The sequence below is a fragment of the Thunnus thynnus genome, chromosome 20 (assembly GCF_963924715.1).
Source record: "Thunnus thynnus chromosome 20, fThuThy2.1, whole genome shotgun sequence".
Classification (NCBI taxonomy): Eukaryota; Metazoa; Chordata; class Actinopteri; order Scombriformes; family Scombridae; genus Thunnus; species Thunnus thynnus.
Window position 1 is genome coordinate 9,491,030 of NC_089536.1, and position 17,898 is coordinate 9,508,927.

The 17,898-nt window shown below is 42.3% G+C and overlaps 1 protein-coding gene across 5 annotated transcripts in view; it reads right to left on the bottom strand.

Moving 5' to 3' along the window:
• Positions 1-17,033, bottom strand: part of sec24c (SEC24 homolog C, COPII coat complex component) — a 21,585-nt gene extending 4,552 nt beyond the window's left edge. Inside the window, exons 1-20 of one of the 5 annotated variants that reach the window (XM_067575492.1) lie at positions 16,875-17,033; positions 14,263-14,441; positions 13,278-13,358; positions 12,379-12,505; positions 10,472-10,641; positions 9,585-10,319; positions 9,359-9,501; positions 8,508-8,576; positions 7,439-7,547; positions 7,098-7,225; positions 5,757-5,895; positions 5,527-5,642; positions 3,427-3,551; positions 2,887-3,078; positions 2,656-2,749; positions 2,299-2,415; positions 1,308-1,478; positions 973-1,069; positions 695-840; positions 220-358 (exon numbers count right to left, since the gene is read on the bottom strand). In XM_067575492.1, coding sequence (XP_067431593.1) covers positions 220-358; positions 695-840; positions 973-1,069; positions 1,308-1,478; positions 2,299-2,415; positions 2,656-2,749; positions 2,887-3,078; positions 3,427-3,551; positions 5,527-5,642; positions 5,757-5,895; positions 7,098-7,225; positions 7,439-7,547; positions 8,508-8,576; positions 9,359-9,501; positions 9,585-10,319; positions 10,472-10,641; positions 12,379-12,505; positions 13,278-13,358; positions 14,263-14,422 — 3,058 coding nt within the window. In that variant the 5' untranslated portion in view covers positions 14,423-14,441; positions 16,875-17,033. The remainder of the gene's footprint in view (positions 1-219; positions 359-694; positions 841-972; positions 1,070-1,307; positions 1,479-2,298; positions 2,416-2,655; positions 2,750-2,886; positions 3,079-3,426; positions 3,552-5,526; positions 5,643-5,756; positions 5,896-7,097; positions 7,226-7,438; positions 7,548-8,507; positions 8,577-9,358; positions 9,502-9,584; positions 10,320-10,471; positions 10,642-12,378; positions 12,506-13,277; positions 13,359-14,262; positions 14,442-16,874) is intronic. The other 4 variants (XM_067575494.1, XM_067575493.1, XM_067575495.1 and 1 more) reach the window with 4 other exon arrangements.
• Positions 17,034-17,898: the final 865 nt, after the last annotated feature.

The window sequence follows — 17,898 nt, forward strand, 5'->3', positions numbered from 1 at the left end:
ATGGCTAATTTGCAGCTCAACAGGAGCAGCTGAGGATAAACCGCCTTGCTTGACAGTATTTTTAGAGACTGATACGTCGTCATTTTCTCCACTCAACATCTTATTCAGACTTTTAGAGTATATGATGCTGCACATGTGAATCTGCCTCTGTTACACCACACAGCCTGACACTGAATGTAACAATGAAGAAACCGTTCTGCTGTGCGAGCTGGTCCTCACCATATTTGGAGAAGAAGTTGATGATTGTGTCGGTCTCACAGTTGCGGTAGAGGTCAGCCAGCTGAGAGCAGCAGTTGACCGCCATGTTGTGGATGCGGAGGCGCCTTTGGCCGCTGCAGCTGGTGTACAGCACCGCACACTGCAGGAAAACAAATGACACGGGTTTTTTTAACAACTGAACTTACACTATTTTAACATTATTAGTCTACTAAAATGCAGTTGAAGCAGCAAGTTATTTTAGTAACTGAGTGAAGTTCAGTGGTTTCTCTGCTTTAAAAACCACTCGAATGCATCACCTTGTAAGATATGAACACAAGCCATACTCTGATTCCTGAGTCTGATCACTGGAGTTTGGATCTACTCCAAGCAAAGACTATCCTAAAATGGCTGATTTGAAAGGTACAAACAAAATGTGTTCCCCTCTTAAAAAGGATTCTGCTCAAAAGGACTTTGTTTCACACACTAATGTGCTCACCTGCATAAGCGCTCCCGTTTCCTCGCTGAGCTTGTCATCGTGTTTGAACTCGACTGTGACCGCTTTGTCACAGTCCAGGCCCGCCAGCTCCACATCTGTGGTGTTACTCATGAAGAAGGAGCCAAAGAAGTCTGTCGCTCTGATACCTGAGGAGGAGGAGGGGGGAGAAGGTGATGACGACAAAGGTGACAAGGTGGGAAATGAGGAATAATGAAGTCGGTTGTCACGTATGTCTTGGTGTGACTGTTTTCGGTTGATGAAGAGTGAATGAGACTAACCTGTGCTGGTTCGCACCCTCATGACGGCGTCAAATCCTACTGGTTTCTGAACGTCTCGTCTGAGGTCGTTCAGGAATCGCTCCTGGTCTGACTGAGCCTGAGATGAAGAAAACACACCATGTGTTACGCACAAGTTACATGTCGCGTAGTATTAAATGATCCAGCTGCTGATGTTTTAACGACAAGCTTTCAGAGGTAGAATCCATTACATCTTTGTTTATTATCAAAAAACACTGAAGGAAAAAGCTGGCCACAGTTACGCCCAAACAAAACCTCCTTGAGCAGATTGTCTAAATAGTTTTAGAATAACATTGAATGAAGAGAGTTTTTCTCACCTGGAAATAAGTGTATTTGTAGACTGAACCTCCAGTGGAGACAGGAACCACCCCTAACGTGGCCACGTCCACATACTGGTTGGGAAAGAGGAAGAGATCGACGCAGCAGCCCTGGGCTACGCACTCCTTAGCCAGAGTGTTGTAGAAACCCACCTGGGGCTGAAACAGAGACTGAAGGAAAAGACGGAGAGTCAGTCTGGACTCTTTTTGCTAATATTAGTGTTCAGTTTTTATCATATTTAGTCAACCTCATCCTGTTTTTTTAGGTCAAGTTTTAGTGTCCTAAAAGTCTCTCAGTCAAAGAAAAACGTAACATTTTAATATAGTTTTAGTCTTTTTTAGCCTTCAGATTATATTGAACATTTCAGTCAAACTAGTCTAGCCAAAACTAATATTTTTTTGTCATTTTAGTCAAACTTAATTATTCCACATAAGGTTGTATCTTATTATCTGATGAAAAACACAGGATGAATGATTAAGAATGCAGCTTTTTGCATTAAGTGTCTGATGGTATCAGTTTAAGGAATTCATCCAGACATGGAACATGTTCTGATTTGCATATTTATTTTGAACCAACACGATTCAACAACTGGGGCCCAATTCTCTCTTTAAAACTATTCTAAAACAACGAGAGCTGTACAGATAATAAAACATCTTGAAAACAATTTTTTGGTTACCCACATTTGGATATTTGGATTGTAGAAAAAACTGTCTATAATACTTTGTCTCCTTGTTTTTGTCAACAAAAATGAAAACAATTTTTATTTTTTAAACCACATTTTAGTCTTGGTTTTTTTTTCATCAACAATATTCCATGTTGATGTAGTCACGGTTAATTTTTAATGACGCCAGTGCAGTCTTATCTCTGACGGACATATTTAGTCATAGTTTTCGTTAAGATACACATAGGTCCTACAACACATACTTAAATCACACAGTGACAATACAAATGAGTGAAAAATAAAGCACATCTGGCTACAGTTGTGTTTACCTTCTCCTTATCCGTCCCAATGAGCTTCTTGTCCTCTCTGTTCTTTAGTTTTCCAGGAGCCTCAGCGATGGGCAGAGAGGTGTGAAACACAAACAGCTTCCCTGCACAATCTGCAGCCTGACAAAAAAAAACAAACACACAGCGACATGCAAATCATCAGCCATGTTAGCGACACTGTACAGGCCTCGTGTCATGAATCCGGATGTAATAAGACCGTCCAGAGCCTTCTGAGTCATTCCTGCAATATTTTTCTTGTATTTCTACACTTTCTGTTTTTAATATTTAAATGTGAAATAAATGTATCAAGACCTATATGAGCTTTCCAGACTCGGGAAACCTGCAAGAAGAAGTGGTTACCTTGAGTGCTTCCAGTCCTGCCTGTATGACGGGTCCAAAAACTGTCTCTGTCTCCCTGGTGTCCGCAAACATCTCTGGAATCTGGTCCAGCAAACTGGAAGACATAAACCGTGCATGTCACCAAACTGGACCTTCTGTGTGCATACACACCTCATGTATCTGTTAATATGTGTGTGTGTGTGTGTGTGTGTGTGTGTGTGTGTGTGTGTGTGTGTGTGTGTGTCTGCTGACCTCTCAATAACTAGCCGGCTCTCGTTTACGTTGACCAGGAAGCCGTCTAGCAGGGGTACAAACATGTCCGATACGTCCGACACCACCAGCATCTGGGGCTGGGCCAGGCTCGCCTTGACATTGTAGAAGTGCAAAACCTTGTTGTAGGTGACGAAGCCCACTCGCACCACAGAGTCCATTTCTGGGTTCTCTCTGGACACAGAAAGAGAGGAAATGGGAAAAAGATTATGTTTCCTGACTTCTGTTGCTGTTTTGTAAATTCATTTAGGAATTTCCCACTTTGAATAGTAAATGTTTTTGCCTTCCTCTCCTCCTTCCTGTCTGCTTCCCTTTGCTTACTTTCTCCTTTACTCTTTGCTTCATTCTGTTTTTCCTTTCATTTCTATCTTTCTTTCGTCCTCCTATCCTTCCAGACCCCTCATCCATTCTATCTTTCTCTTAATCAATCTCTCCTTTGTTGCTTCCATTTGTCTCTTCTTCTCCTCTCCCCTTTTTTCTATTCATCCCTTCTATCCCCTGTGTTTTTATGTGTTTGAGTACCTGGGCAGGTAGTCTAGGAGGGTCTTGAGTTCCTGGCAGACGATGCTGACCATGCCGCTCTTAACGGCGTTGTAGGACACGTCAATAAGGAAGATGAAGGCTGGAGGCTGAGGAAGCTTGTTGTTCTGTTAGAGACAGGGAAAAAAAGCAACATATGAAATTCATACCTGTCAACATTGGGCTTTGAAAATAAGGGATATTTTCCAGGGACCCCACCTGACCGTAACTTTTACATTATGAAAAGGGTTTCCTCTCTCGGCTCCAGAGATGTAATCGCCAGGTGCTGTAATTGAACGGACGGTTGATGTGTTTTTTTGTGGCTTCTTGGGCGCGCTAATGTTTAACAGACCTAGCATGCTGGTTAACATCATTTTTCCCACCATGACCAACACTGAAGTCCACCGTACACACCGTACGCAAAACGCATGGTTGTTTCTTAACATGCTTTTTGTCAGGAATAGGAAAATAGTCTCCCAAGTATTTAAATATTTACACAGGGGTTTTGCTTTTTTGGCTAGCGTCTCACTCTTTTTGTTAAGGTATAGTTACTGAAGTCAACAACAGTTTAACAGCTTAAGAAAACATGATGTTAATCGAGTTGATTTGTAGTGTTAGTGCCTGTATTAAAAGATCTTATAGCAGGTTTCAATCTTGTGCTTTGACTTTTGTTAGTGGGATGCCCTTTAGCGTACATATGGACATTCTGCAAACAGATTGTGCCTTTAAAATATTTACCAGAACACTAATTCATCTAGATACAGGTGCAAGTTCCTTACCAGTCTTCCTGCTTTGAATTTGTCTCTCCATCACCTGACACCTGGGCTGCTTCTATGTGTTTCTCTTTCCTCCTTAAAACCTTTTCTTTCAATCTTGAATCAGTTCCGTCTTCTTTACTTTCTCCTTGTTTTTCTTTCAACACCATAACATCCTGCAATTCTTCCTCGCTTCTGTCTCCTCTCTCCTAATTCCTTCACTCACTCTCTGGAAATGTAAAAAGCCTTCCTTTTAAAAGTCTGACAGAGCATGAAGCGGTGTCAATTACAGTGATTGTGGACAAACAACACACAGCGGGAATGCATCAGCAGTCAAAACCAGCCAAACTATCAGTCTACATTAATATTACTGTAATGTAAAGCGGCAGCAACGAGCGCTGCTAGAAGCTACGACAGAAAGTTGCGGTAGGAAGCCGGTATGAGCGCACTGACGGCTGTAAAGTGATCAAAGTTTGTGTGAACGCTACTTCAGAATTTGAGAGGTAGGTAAACGGCATTTACATGTGTTTAGTCTCCACTAGAGCTCTGTGTGTAACTGTAGAAGTAAGGAAATACGGGAGATTTATGGGGAAAATAACGAAATGGAAGCACACGGGAGAAACCTGGGAAAAAACGGGAGATTTGACAAGTCTGGAAGTTGTGAGCAAATTATAACTACTTAATAACCATCCAAATGAAATCACACTTAGTCATCCCTTTTTGCAGTCTAAAATAATGTTAATGTGTTTCTAAATGTATTATTAATTATTAAAGGAAAAAAGAGGCCTTTTGGGAAATGCTCCTTTTCGTCTTAGCTGGAGGGGTGTGTGGGTGTAATCTACAAGTCGAGCGTAGACGGTGTGTTGTTAGCAGTGTTATAGAGGAGTAAGGATCACATCAGCATCTAAACTGACGAAAGTGACATTTGCCGGTACGTTTTTATGCTGTTTAATGTGCTGCAGCTGACTAGCTAAGTATTATCCAGCATGCAAACGTGTTGTTGATGTAACTTTTCCTGTTGAGTGTTTGTTTGGTCGCTCATTCAGCAAAATAAGGTGCAGGAGAAGATAAAGAGACATTAGTGGGTAAAGCTGATGTTAGCTGTTGTTTTAAGTCTGTGGCTCTTGTGTTGTGTATTCTGACCAAGTAATACAAAACCATCATGCAACCAAAAAATATAAAACTTTCTCCCTCTTGGTTTCAGATTTTTTTTCTCAATGGACACCACAGAACATGTGATTTATAGAGGAGATATGTATGCTGTAGCAAAACAATAGAACAACACAAAAGACAAAATCCTGCAGACTTCAGTCCACCACATAGATCCCCTTTCAATCCCAGGACTTACTTTACAGTAGTCAACAGTGGCCAGAAACTCATAGCTGCCCAGCGAAAGCTCTGGTCTGTCATAGCAGTCCACTCTCTTCCCAGTGTGGTCCAGATGCTGGAAATAATGTGGAGGAACTAGAGGAGAACAGAGGAAGAATAAACACAGAACATTAATACAGTGAAGTTAATTTAGAAAATAATTTGACAGTTAATTGCTCGCTGCACATAAACACTCTGACACTAACTCACCCTCTGTGACGCAGCTGCAAAAGCCACACTGGAAGCGGCGTCCTCCCTCTATGAACTGCATGTATGGACACATGTAGGCCTTACAGCGGTTGCAACGGATTGGGCCGCCCTCACCATGGTCCACCAGGTATGGAGGGGTCTGATAAAAAGATTCCATGAAAGGAGTAAGAGAGAATATATATGCACCCATATTGGTCAAAAGGCCAAAATACACTGCTGCCCAACGGCATGCATCAAAACAGCCGCCCCTATTATTTTCTATGTACAACCCCGTACTGGCAGCGGCTATGTGTGGAGGCGCTCTTTCACACTCTGCCCCACGACACTTTGCACCACTGTCCTAATTCCTGCCTCACCGCCCCTGAAAAAATGCATTTTTTCCAGAGAAAAAACTGTTTTGTACTTCAACACAATGTTGGCCCAACTACAGACGTTATTTACCATTTTGTTGCCTGCTTTTCATTGTAGTTTTAACTATTTCACTTGTGCCTGTACCCACAAGGAAAAAATCAAATAAATGAATTAATAAACTGCACTTGCTCCCTGCTTGAACATCCCGGCTCCTGTAGCAGCTCCTCCTCTCTTCACCTCTTACTGTCGCTGTCTCTTGTTTGTATAGAACAATGGATGAGATAATAGTTGTTGAGGTTGAGAAATATTCTGAGCTTTAAGACCCACAATCCCGTCATTACAAAGACAATGGCAGAAAAGATATTGCCTGTTGAGCCATAGCTCTGGAGATTGGCTCTTCAGGCGTAAAACTAACCCCGTCCAAATGGATTTTGGTTAAACATGTGACGTGAATGAATGTGAATGTGAAGTGAATGAAAGCCGATCCCGTCACTGTCATTTTGAGGCAATCATACTACAGGCGCCCTGTGATAACTATTACATATCAGGCAGTGCTCTGAAAACTAATCTTTTTTCAAATCAGGCTAAAGGTGAAAACTGTCCAACTGTTATGAAAATCTCAGTGGAATATACATCTGCAGTGTGAAACACAAGCATGAAGAGGAGGCTTGTTGTTGGGTCAGATTAAGCCACAATCTATTCTAAACACCCAAAGGTTTTTGCTGCAGATTAAATTCTTAGGTAGCCATCAGCCAAAAGGATAATATGCTTTATATATTTTTATATTCAGAGCTCTTTTGATCGGCAATTTATTCCACCCATTGTCAACCAAATTCCTTCTTTCACCATCTGCTAGCTTTCCAGTGAACACAGTTATATCTCTGAGGATATTGTGTCATGCATCAACATCTACAGATCAGAAAAAGTCCAGTAAAAAAGCAGCATCTATGTAGGGCAATACAGGAGGGAGAGGAGGGGGGCATTGCTCACCTCATCTGGCGGCAGCGTGGCGAGGGGCTTGATGACGGCGGCGAGTGGCACCTGAGACTGCTTGGCCATGTCGGATGTGCAAGGCATGTTGTAGGCCGTACAGCGGACAAACCTGGGACTGGCGTTCCCTTAACACAAAACACAATTCTTCCATTGATATCACACAGTCCATATACCTTTGTGAGATTGAAAGTGTGCCGATATTTCTGATTTGCGTTCTACTAGTATCTAGTTGGAGAAAGAAGGGAACACGTAAAGATGATTCTGTGAGATTTAGATCAAAAGGTCACAACTTCGACTCGCTGAACCCTTTTGGAAAATTAAAGGAAAGTAGAACCTACCTTGGTCTTTGACCTGAAAGTTGGTAGTGACCAGTGGTGGGGCCTGACCCCTAACCCCCGTAGTGAACGGCTCAGTGCTCTTAGTTTTGTCATCTTCGATTACTTGGATCTACAAAGAAGAGAAGGGGACAAATATATCCCAACTTTCATACATGTTTACATTGTAAGTAAGTGCACATGACACATTGTCCCCCAGGTCTCCCAAGTCTAAAAGAAGAACATTTAACACCCATGCAAAAGAAGACTTTCACACAATGCTACACACATCTGCAGCTACTAAACTCAAACTGAACCAGTCGTCGTCTTTGGACATTTTACAGCTTTTAAAAATAAATACTTCACAGTCAAGGTGACATATGGTAGATTCATGCTGAAGATGCTTGTGTAGATTCACAAATATGGTAAAAACAAAACTTAAAGACAGAACTAAATGACATCTCCTGGAAAACAGGAAGGATTTATCCAGGCATGCCATTTATGCATGGGAGTGTGGGAAAGTCAACACGTTGTAGGTTAACATGCAGCGCACAGAGATGGTTATGAGGGGAAGAAGTCGGAGATTTTTGATGACTGACAAACTCTGAAAACTAAAAAGTACTCTCAGTTTGTCAAAACAAAGATGGGCTTCCTCAAAATCCTGGTCTAACACACAGAAACAGTGAGGTAGGAGTGAAGTAGTAGTAAGGATAACCAACACATGGTGACGGGATCCAGTGCATGGTAATGATAAGTATAGGGGGATTGCCTTTAATGGAAAACTATCTGAGGACAATCTCCTTAATATCACAGTCTCTAAGACATAAATATCATTCAGAAACAATGCCGTGTGTTTGTACAGAGTATATCAGACATCAAAGTTTCCCAGAGTATCGTTCGAGTCTTGCTTGATAGGAAATAAATGAGTCTAAATTGTTAATATTTCCAAAAGGAGCCCATCTTTCACATTACTATCACTGACTTTGAGAGGTTAGATGATAAGGACAGGAGGAGGTGGAAGCGGTGGGTTAGTGCACGCGAGCAGAGAGGACAGGATGAAGCAGAGGAAAAGGCAGGCACACAGGAAACTTACTGGGCTGGGGATAGCGTCTGGATCTATTCTATGTCTTGATTTCTGCACAGCCGGCATGTCAGACGCTTGCTTTACATTCAAAAGTTTGTCCAGCAAATTGTGCAAAACAGGACAAAATACATGAATACAAAGAGTGAAAGATATAAAAAGGGAGTGTGAGAAGAGAAAACTCAGCGAGATGGTGCTGAGTAGCAGGCAGCATTGTTGTTATTCAAACAGAAACTGATCGGTAGCATTGATTATAGATTTGTAGCACTGTAGAGTATGACAGTTGAGCAAAAGTAAACATAAACTAATAATATCAGTAGCCTGTTTGACACACATGCTAAGCAGCTCTACATGTAGAATAAAGGTCACACACAAAGTTGAAATATTAGACTTTAGTGGTGGATATCAGGATAATCACGGGGACATGTTGGATATCATTCAGTCTTATGTGTGAAACTACAATTATTATTTAAAAGTCTCGCTGATATTAAAATCTGTCCTGGCCAAGAGAGCAGCATATAAATATTATGACAATTAATATAGACACATAAACAGGCCGAGAAATACTGTCTACTTTATACATGCTTGCCATCAAAAATCTATATGACTCAACTGGTTATCTGGCTAAATATGGAGGATGATATATAATAATATTGCACTATCGCCCAGCCCTAATTGGCATGCACACTCATATACATCTCATTTTCACACTCACTCAGGCACTTAAAGTCAACTTTCCTCACAAATACATCTCAAAACACGGCGTGTGGAGCAATTAATAGACAGAGATCAACAGTCCGTAACGGTGTCATAAACATGGACATTAGGAGTTGAACAGTGTATGTGTGTTTATATCTGCTCACCGGGCTAGGAATGGCATCTGGGTCGAGTCTTTTCTGTGCAGGTGGAGCAGGAGCAGGTGCTGGTGCAGGAGCTCCGTAGTTGGGTTGCCCGGGATAAGGGCCTGCATAGCCAGGCTGCGGGCCTCTCGGCTGCCCGAATGCACCTGAAGTGAACGAGAAAACAGCTGAGCAATGGAGAAAACTAACAGCAGTCAATTTAATTTCCATTTAGTGGTTGTCTCCTCACCATTCTGTTGAGGAGGGTATCCTCCCTGCATGCCAGGCTGAGAGGGAGGCTGCTGCATGGGCCCAGGAGGGCATGTTGGGCCCTGTGGTCCTGGAGGCAGGTGGTTGCTCTGGGCCATAGATGTGGGAGGCATCTGAGCTCTGGGAGGAGGAGGACCGGAGAGGTAGGGGGGTGGCTGGGATGGAGGGGGCTGCTGTTGGGGTGGCATGGGACCTGGGTACTGGCCAGAGGGAGCTGAGGTTGGAGGAGGACCAGGAGGAGGAAATGACCCAGGCTGAGAGGAAGGAGGGGGTGCTTGAGATGGGAAGGAGCCCTGGGCAGGGGGAGGTGGGCCGGACATGAAGGCAGGCTGGCTGACAGGTGGAGGTGCTGAAGAGAAGGGGGGCTGTGTCGGAAGGAAGGACTGCTGTGGTTGGGACACAGGAGGAGCAGGAGCTTGGGTGGGTGGAGGCACGGGACCCGTGTAAGAAGAGGGAGAAAAGCTTTGCTGAGACGAAGGAGGTGGCGGTGCAGAGGAGGTGAACTGCTGTTGAGAGGTAGGGGGAAGAGAGGAGTTGAATGGCTGTTGAGAAGGAGGCGGGCCTCCGTAGTATTGCTGAGAAGCTGCGGGGCCACTGGGAGTTGGTGGCTGGGTGGGAGCAGAGGACGCTGCAGGGGGCGGGGCTTGGGTGTAGGAGGGTGGAGGTGCGCCCGGGAAGGCGGTACTGACAGGAGGCTGGGAGCTGTGAGGTGGAGCTGAGGAGAGAGCGACAGACAAGTGTGATTATCTCAAGGTGACATAAAGTATTGATGATAGACTTGTTCCTTTAATCAATATGCTCGGTTAAGCCTATGTTAAGAGACATCTGCACCACTTGCACTTGAGTATAAATGCATCTGAAGTTTACCATATCCTGGCCCCGCAGGGGTGGGTGGTCCAGAGGTGATCTGCATCCCAGACATCTGGTTGGTGACGTGCTGCATTGAGGGTGGAGGCCCGTAGTGTTGGGGATAGGAGGGGTGCGGAGGCCCTGACAGATTCATAGCTCCTTGGCTGTATGGCTGAGACACAGCAGGCCTGGAAACACACAAATTTATTCCGTGAGTTTATATACCAGGGTTTTCCTGCATATCTAACTCAAAAGCAGGATGCCTTTGTTGAAAATCCCTGCCTGTGATGTTGACGGAACGAAAAAGGTGGAACTCAACTGCAGCCCCCGGTAAGTCTACGGTGCACAAGCTAGAATTGTCTTGTAGTTCATCTTCAAAAAATGCTGCGTTTACAAGCGTTTTTTTTAATTTAATGACTAAATACTTTCCTTCACGAGACGTTGTCAGTTAGAGACTAACGTTAGCAGAGCAGAGCAGCGATCAGCAGTAACGAACGAGACCTGCTGACCAACACACACTGCAGCATTAAACAACTTAAACCAACTCAGTGGTGAAGGAAATAACTTGGTGTTCAGTCTGTTTCACCTCAAAAACCCTGCGCCTGCTCAGCGTGTTGGACAGCGATGTTTTTTCCCCGGAGCTAACGGGCTGCTCTCCACTGCTGGAGACATGACGTTAATAACAACACAGTGGAGCACTCCGCCTCCACCTCAGTTTGTTATTCTCATATAGGCAGGAGACTGTAAGATGCTTTGTTATTAATTAATGAATTAATTAACAGAGTTAACTTTTTAAAATAAAAAGGCTGTGGACCATTTATCTTATCTGCCAGTTATGTTTCATATTGTTTTTCAGTGGAATAAGGACACCAGTGAATGATTTGGCACAAAGTATACTGGAGCAAGAGACTGAAAATAGTGCCCCCCTTTTTCTATTCATTCAATCAATTCTGAATCAAACTGGCACCCAAGTATCATGATAGTATCAAATCTGGAGATAAGCACACACACACACACACGCGCACAGACATACAAAGAAAACGTCATGGCAGACCATCTAATGCAGTTAAAATAAGAAAGCCATGGTTCCATAATAAGGTCGGGGGTTGCTGAAATCTCATTACTGACTTGATATGTGTATATGTGGATTTACAGTAACCTGATTACTTAAGTGCATGTAAACGCACTGAACAACATGACATACTTACTGAACCATCTGCACGCTGCCTTGCTAACTTTTTCAGCCTAATAAAGTTTTGTGCAGCAATTCTAGTCACTATAATATTATCCAAGCATGATGAATGTGTATAGTCTCTTTGCAGCGCCTGATCTTCCGTAATGCTTAATACCTGCATTAGAGCTACGACGATTAGTTGATTAATCGATTAGTGGATGGACAGAAAATTAACTGGGAACAATTTTGATAATTGAACAATCATTTCAGTGATTTTGTTAAGCAAAAACGCCAAACATTTGCTGGGTTGATCTTCTCAAATGTGAGGATTTGAAGTTTTTGTGTGTCATACATGAGAGTCTGTTGAACAGACAAAACAAGACATTTGAAGACGTCACCATGGGATCTTTTTTTTTTCTTCACTATTTTCTGACATTTTAAAGATTAATCAAGAAAATAATCGTAGTTGTATCCCTAACATAATTCATTTTGTTGAGCTATGTGTTTCAAGCACCAGTGTGTTTTGAATAACTTGATTTGGTTTATGTGAAGTACATTTTCTCTCCTAACTAACCACATGACAGTCTTGGAGGAGCCCCAAGTTCTACGGTTTCAAATAGTCTCAGTGCACCTATTTCATGTACACCTTCAAATAGAGCCTGTCAAATTGGGTACATTTATGCTTAAAAAATAGTGTCTTATAAAACCTGATACCTTTAAAAAAAAAAACAATCAATAAACATGTAATTACCTGGGTGGTGCCTGTGTCATAGTTGGTGGTCCATTCTGCATGTCCCCCTGACTATGACTGTACTGAGTGTACTGTTGAGGGGCTGATACCGGAGGAGGTCCAGAAGTGGGAGGGCCCCTGCCAGGACCTGTAATGCAAGGACAAAATATTATACACATACCTGCAAAAAGCATCGTTCCTGCTACAAATAATCCTGGATCCATTCTGATATAAATCTTTCTAATTTGATGAAATTAGTGCAGCAAGCTCGACATGGCTATATGCTCCCGTGGTGCCCAAACTCATTTTTAGAACTAACTGATTACCTTCCCAGATTTTATCTCTGGGATTAGGAGCACAGAGGCTGGCAAAGACTGTGTGCTAAAAAAGACCAGTTAGATTAATGGGACCGATGTTCTGATCAATGTTCTGCAAATAAACACCACATATCTGACAATTTTAGGGTGTGGCTGATCAGTCTGTAAAATCTTCAACTTCTCTTTGTTTTTACTTTTTAAAAAAAATTGCAATCATGAGACATTTTTAGCCAAGTAGTTTGTTCATGAAAAGCGAGATGTCCAGACTCCACAGCACATTCCCTACTGGAGACTGGAATCACAACACAATGTGTGTGTTAAAAAAACAAAACAAAAAAACACAACATTGACAAATTGACAGAGGCAGAGACTGAATTTTACATAGTAAAAGTTTAGTTCACATTTCTGGTTAATACAGACGTTTGAAAATACAAAGGTTAGTAACAGTCACTAGCTTTAGGTAGAATTAAAATATTAATATCTATTGTGCTTTGAGAAAACGACGTGGCAGTAAAAAATAATGCCTGCAGGTACGAAGAGGATTCGATGATTGCAGAGCATGTGGAGTGTGAAATGAGCAAGAAAAAGAGAGGAGGCAGTTACCTAAGTCAAGAGGAGAAGAGAGGTCAGAGACTGGGTTGGCTGCCACAGCCTTAGAGGGAAAGCTTGTGAAAGGAGAATAACCTGAAATACAAGAGAAGAGGGAAAGAAGGCAAATATAGAGAGGTGTAGGGAAATGTGTAAAGCCACATGAAGCCATGACAGGGCAGTTGAGATTTAGATTAGTATGCAAAAGGCACAGTGCTTTTCTCACACATACATGAACAAGCACATGGCGGGCAGCAGGTGGGACACTCCAAGGTTATAGCTCTGCGAATGCTTGAAGAGCATCACAGCTGACCCAGTGTCCTTCTCTCTCTATCATACAAACACTTGCTCAAGAACATATGGGCAGGAGCTTTACGTTAATTTAGCAATACTGAATTTTACCACTAGGTCTAGCTGCTCCTGAGTGGAACATAATGAGAGCCAATGAATGAGAATGTGGCGGCACCACAGCCAGGACAACTGAGTGACACATCGTGTTTTTATTTCTCACAACAATCATTCAACTTAACTTTTCCTGTTGTGCTAGGGTGCTGTGTGTAGCTGCGGTGTTTCCGGTTTAACAACTGGAAACCCTGCGGCTACACATAACACGGGACAGCTATGCTATGCTATGCTAACGATGCTAGCCATGCCAACTAGCTGCTAGCCGCCGTGCAGGCTGGTAAAACGATCCATCGCGTCCCTTTGTATCCGTGGGTTGTTTTCAAAAAACAAGCTGCTGTCAGCAGCCCGGCCGGGTTTATCCAGGTTATTGGTGAGATCTGCACTGTTCAGCCCGGGTCAGCCTACCTCCTCCAGCTTATCTCTGGTGTCCAGCTGGGTGGACAACAGCAACCGGCCCTGTCAGTGTTTGAGTCTCCGTGTGAGTCACTTAGATGTCTCATAATGACATCTAAGCGGTTCAGTCAGTTCGCATAAAATCAGTTTAAGCTTGTATACTGGACCAGCAAAATCGGAAACTGACCCAAGCCTACTTTACCTTGTGGCGGAGCTCCAGGCTGGTAGGCTGATGCAGGGCCATTGTAGGGTGCGTAGGGGGCAGGGTATCCCCCATCCAGGGGAGCATAGCTGGGCTGACCATAGCCAGGCTGAGGCTGGCCATAAGGAGAGGCCATAGGAGTGTGCTGGTTTACATTCATCCTCAGTTCATCCCTAAATCTGGATAAAATTGTGACACAATCACAAACAATTACTCAATATAGTTATTCAAGACTTAACTTGTTTAGCCTGCTTCCAGGCTGTAAACAGAGATTTTACTATCAAGATAGTTGGAGTATAAAAGCCACAGAGAAAGAGATGTTGATAGTGATAAAGATTGCTGGTATAGTCTTGAGTTGAGGCTGAAGGGAAGGCCTTTTTGACAGAACTTCAAACAACAGATCTTGGAAAGAATGACTGCTACCAACACTCTCTTTTAAGAAAAAATGTTGTTCAATTCAGTTAAATGTTCTTCAACCTGTAGGACAGTCTTTTCTTTTCTGCGTTCAACTATTTCATCACCAAAGACAGAAAGAGAGAACTGAAAGCAGTGCTAAGATGACATATTTAACCCCGACTGAGCAGAGTTTGTCTGCACCACGCACCTGAACTAACAAGCGAGAAATGTAGTGTAAAGCCCTTCGAGCCTGCACGCCTTTTGGCTCGTCAAGTTTCTGCAGTCAGACACAAATCACATATTACTTATGACGTTGTTATTTCCTGGTTTAGTCAGTGACAACACCTCTATTGGCTTTTTATGTTTGCTTTGGTCACACCCACAGAGTGCATCTTAGTCATAGACTTTTGAGTTTACACACTGTGCAATAATAAAATAATTGACATTAAAACTGTTTACAAACACACTGTTCCCACACTGATTTTAACACAAATCAAAGTTAAAACACAACAAAAACTATTCCAATAGTTTGAAGCACAACAGACACAAACCACAAGACTTGTAACTATTTCTGAACTATGGGGACACGATTAAATGCTTGCTACTGTGAAGACGGTGTATACTGGCTACTGGACTCCAGCATCTGTTTAAATAAAGTGTTTTAAGGTCTTCACATTTCATTTGAAGTAGGACTGAGCAATATATGGATAATATAGTGATATTGTGATATGAGACTAGATATCATCTTAGATTTTGGATATCATAATATTGTGATACGACATAAGTGTTGTTTTTTTCCTGGTTTTAAAGGCTGCATTACAGTCAAATAATATAATTTTCCATTTTCCTTACCAGACTGTTCTAGCTGTTCTATTATTTGCCTTTACCCACTTAGTCAATATATCCACATTACTGATGATTATTTATCAAAAATCTCATTGTGTAAATATTTTGTGAAAGTACCAATAGTAATCCCTACAATATTGTTGCAATATTGATATCGGGGTATTTGGTCAAAAATATTGTGATATTTGATTTTGTCCATATCACCCAGCCCTAATTTGAAGACCCCAAAAAGTAACTTGATGGGGCTATCAACCTTATGAGCATGGCTATTTCTGCACATCACATGTAGTCTTCAGTCTGCTAACACAACTCAAAGTTAAAACATACCAAAAACTACTCCAATAATTTGAAGCACAGCAGACACAAACCTCAAGACTTACAACTATTTCTGAGTTATGGGGTCACGGTTAAATGCTTGCCACTGTGAAGAAAGTGTGTATTGGCTCCTGGACTCCAGCATCTGTCTAAATAAAGTGTTTTAAAGTCTTAACATTGCATTTGAGAATCCCAAGAAGCAATTTGGTGGGGCGATCAACTTTATAAGCATGGTTATTTCTGCATGTCACATGACATCTTCAACCAAGTGGGGATGTTTGTACACTAACTTGGCTTACGGAGACTGACCTAACCTATATGACAGTGTGATGAGTATCATCTATCAGACTAAACGAGCGGGGCCTTTGAATAATTCAGCAGTACAGGTGCCACAACGAGAAATACAATCGCTGGAGCCGCACAGCTATTTAGTATGTCGGGCCTACCGAGTGACCCACACCTGCTGCCGTCGCTATGTTTTACAATTAAGAGACTTAAAAAGGTTTAGCAGTTTCAAAAAACTCACAAAGAAAAATATTGTCCTAGTATAAGAAACGTGTTACTGGCAAATCAAATGCCAGCTTCGTAGGAGTAAAGTATGACAAAGTGAGGAGAAGATGTACGAGTGAGAACAACCTCAGTGCCGCATTACAGTTAGCTAGCAACACCACAACCAAAACCTCAAAACACCAGATCGGTCAATACACACGGCTAACTGTGGCGAGAATGACCGAGACACAATATCTTCGATTTAACAACACGTCCAAGTTGTGGGAGCTAACTTAAAAATGCTAACCGGGCTACTTGGATCATGATGACAGCAGCAGTGGTTGAAATCAGCTGTGACCAAATCGCCACAACCGGAGCTAGCTAATGTTAGCCTAATAGCTAAGCTAATGACTTCCATTCCATAATGCTATTTCTAAGAGCGACGCTAGCCGTGCTGTAGCATTAGCTTTAGCATTAGCATTAGCTACGATAGCAAAAATCCTAGTCCCCCTGTCAAACCGGGGTTAGGGGTGTCACACATTGACTGGTTTCAAATAGAAACCTACCTCCAAAGTGGTGTAAATAGTAAGGCTCGGGGCAAAGCTGTTAAACCCGGTTGCCGACAAACTGTGAAGCCGACGTCGTCCCGGGGTGTTTCTCACTAATCCCTTCTTGCTATCAGAAGCGGACGTTCAGCGGAACTGCTGCAGCGCTGTGCCACGTCCACTTCCGGACCCGGCGGAGGGACTTCCTCCACACTCACCTCCACTACTGTAGTGGAGGAAAGCAGCTCAAAGAACTGGATGTAGGTTTAATACAACAAAAATCAACTAGTCACGCTTCATCAACTATTTTTCTCTAGCTTTTGAAGAAAGAAGGTTTGTAATTGGTACAAAGTTAAAAGACAGGTTCCCACTGACAACAGTCAGGTGTCCATATGAGCACTGAAAGAGGTTTTCCTTTCTGTAATCATTCCTCCTGTACACTCTTGCTATTAAAATATTTCCTTCAAATGTGCTTTCAATGTAAGGGACAGAATCAATCATTTTGTGTGTCATTTTGTGCAAAAAAAGTTTATCTGAAGCTTATATGAGGCTTCAGCAGTCTGAGTTCGTCATATCAGGTGGATATCTGCCATATTTACAGTCTATTTAGCATAAAATTCCCTCTTTGAGTTTCCTTTGACAGTGTTTCCCTGTTGAGCTGTGGTGGAAGTATAGTAACAAAAAGAGGAACTTTGGCACTAAAAAGACTGTAACGTTGAACGATATCTACTTGCTTTGACTAATTTAATTGAAGTTTCATATTAGCTTCAGATACATTTTTAAATACTGTAAGTGCATTATGAAAGGATCTTCTAATGGTCATTGTGAACAGGAGAAATAAATATGGCAAGAAAAACCTATTTCAATGTTCATATGGACACTTCTTTTTTTAAGAAAATTGTGAACCTGTCCTTTAAGGCAGATTCGCGGCCCATATGCAACACTTTAGGTGTTTCCATTTGAAACTTTAACACTTAAAGACACTTAAATATTATTTGCATAGACCCAGCAATATATTTGTTTTCACACTAGCTTTGCAATAAAA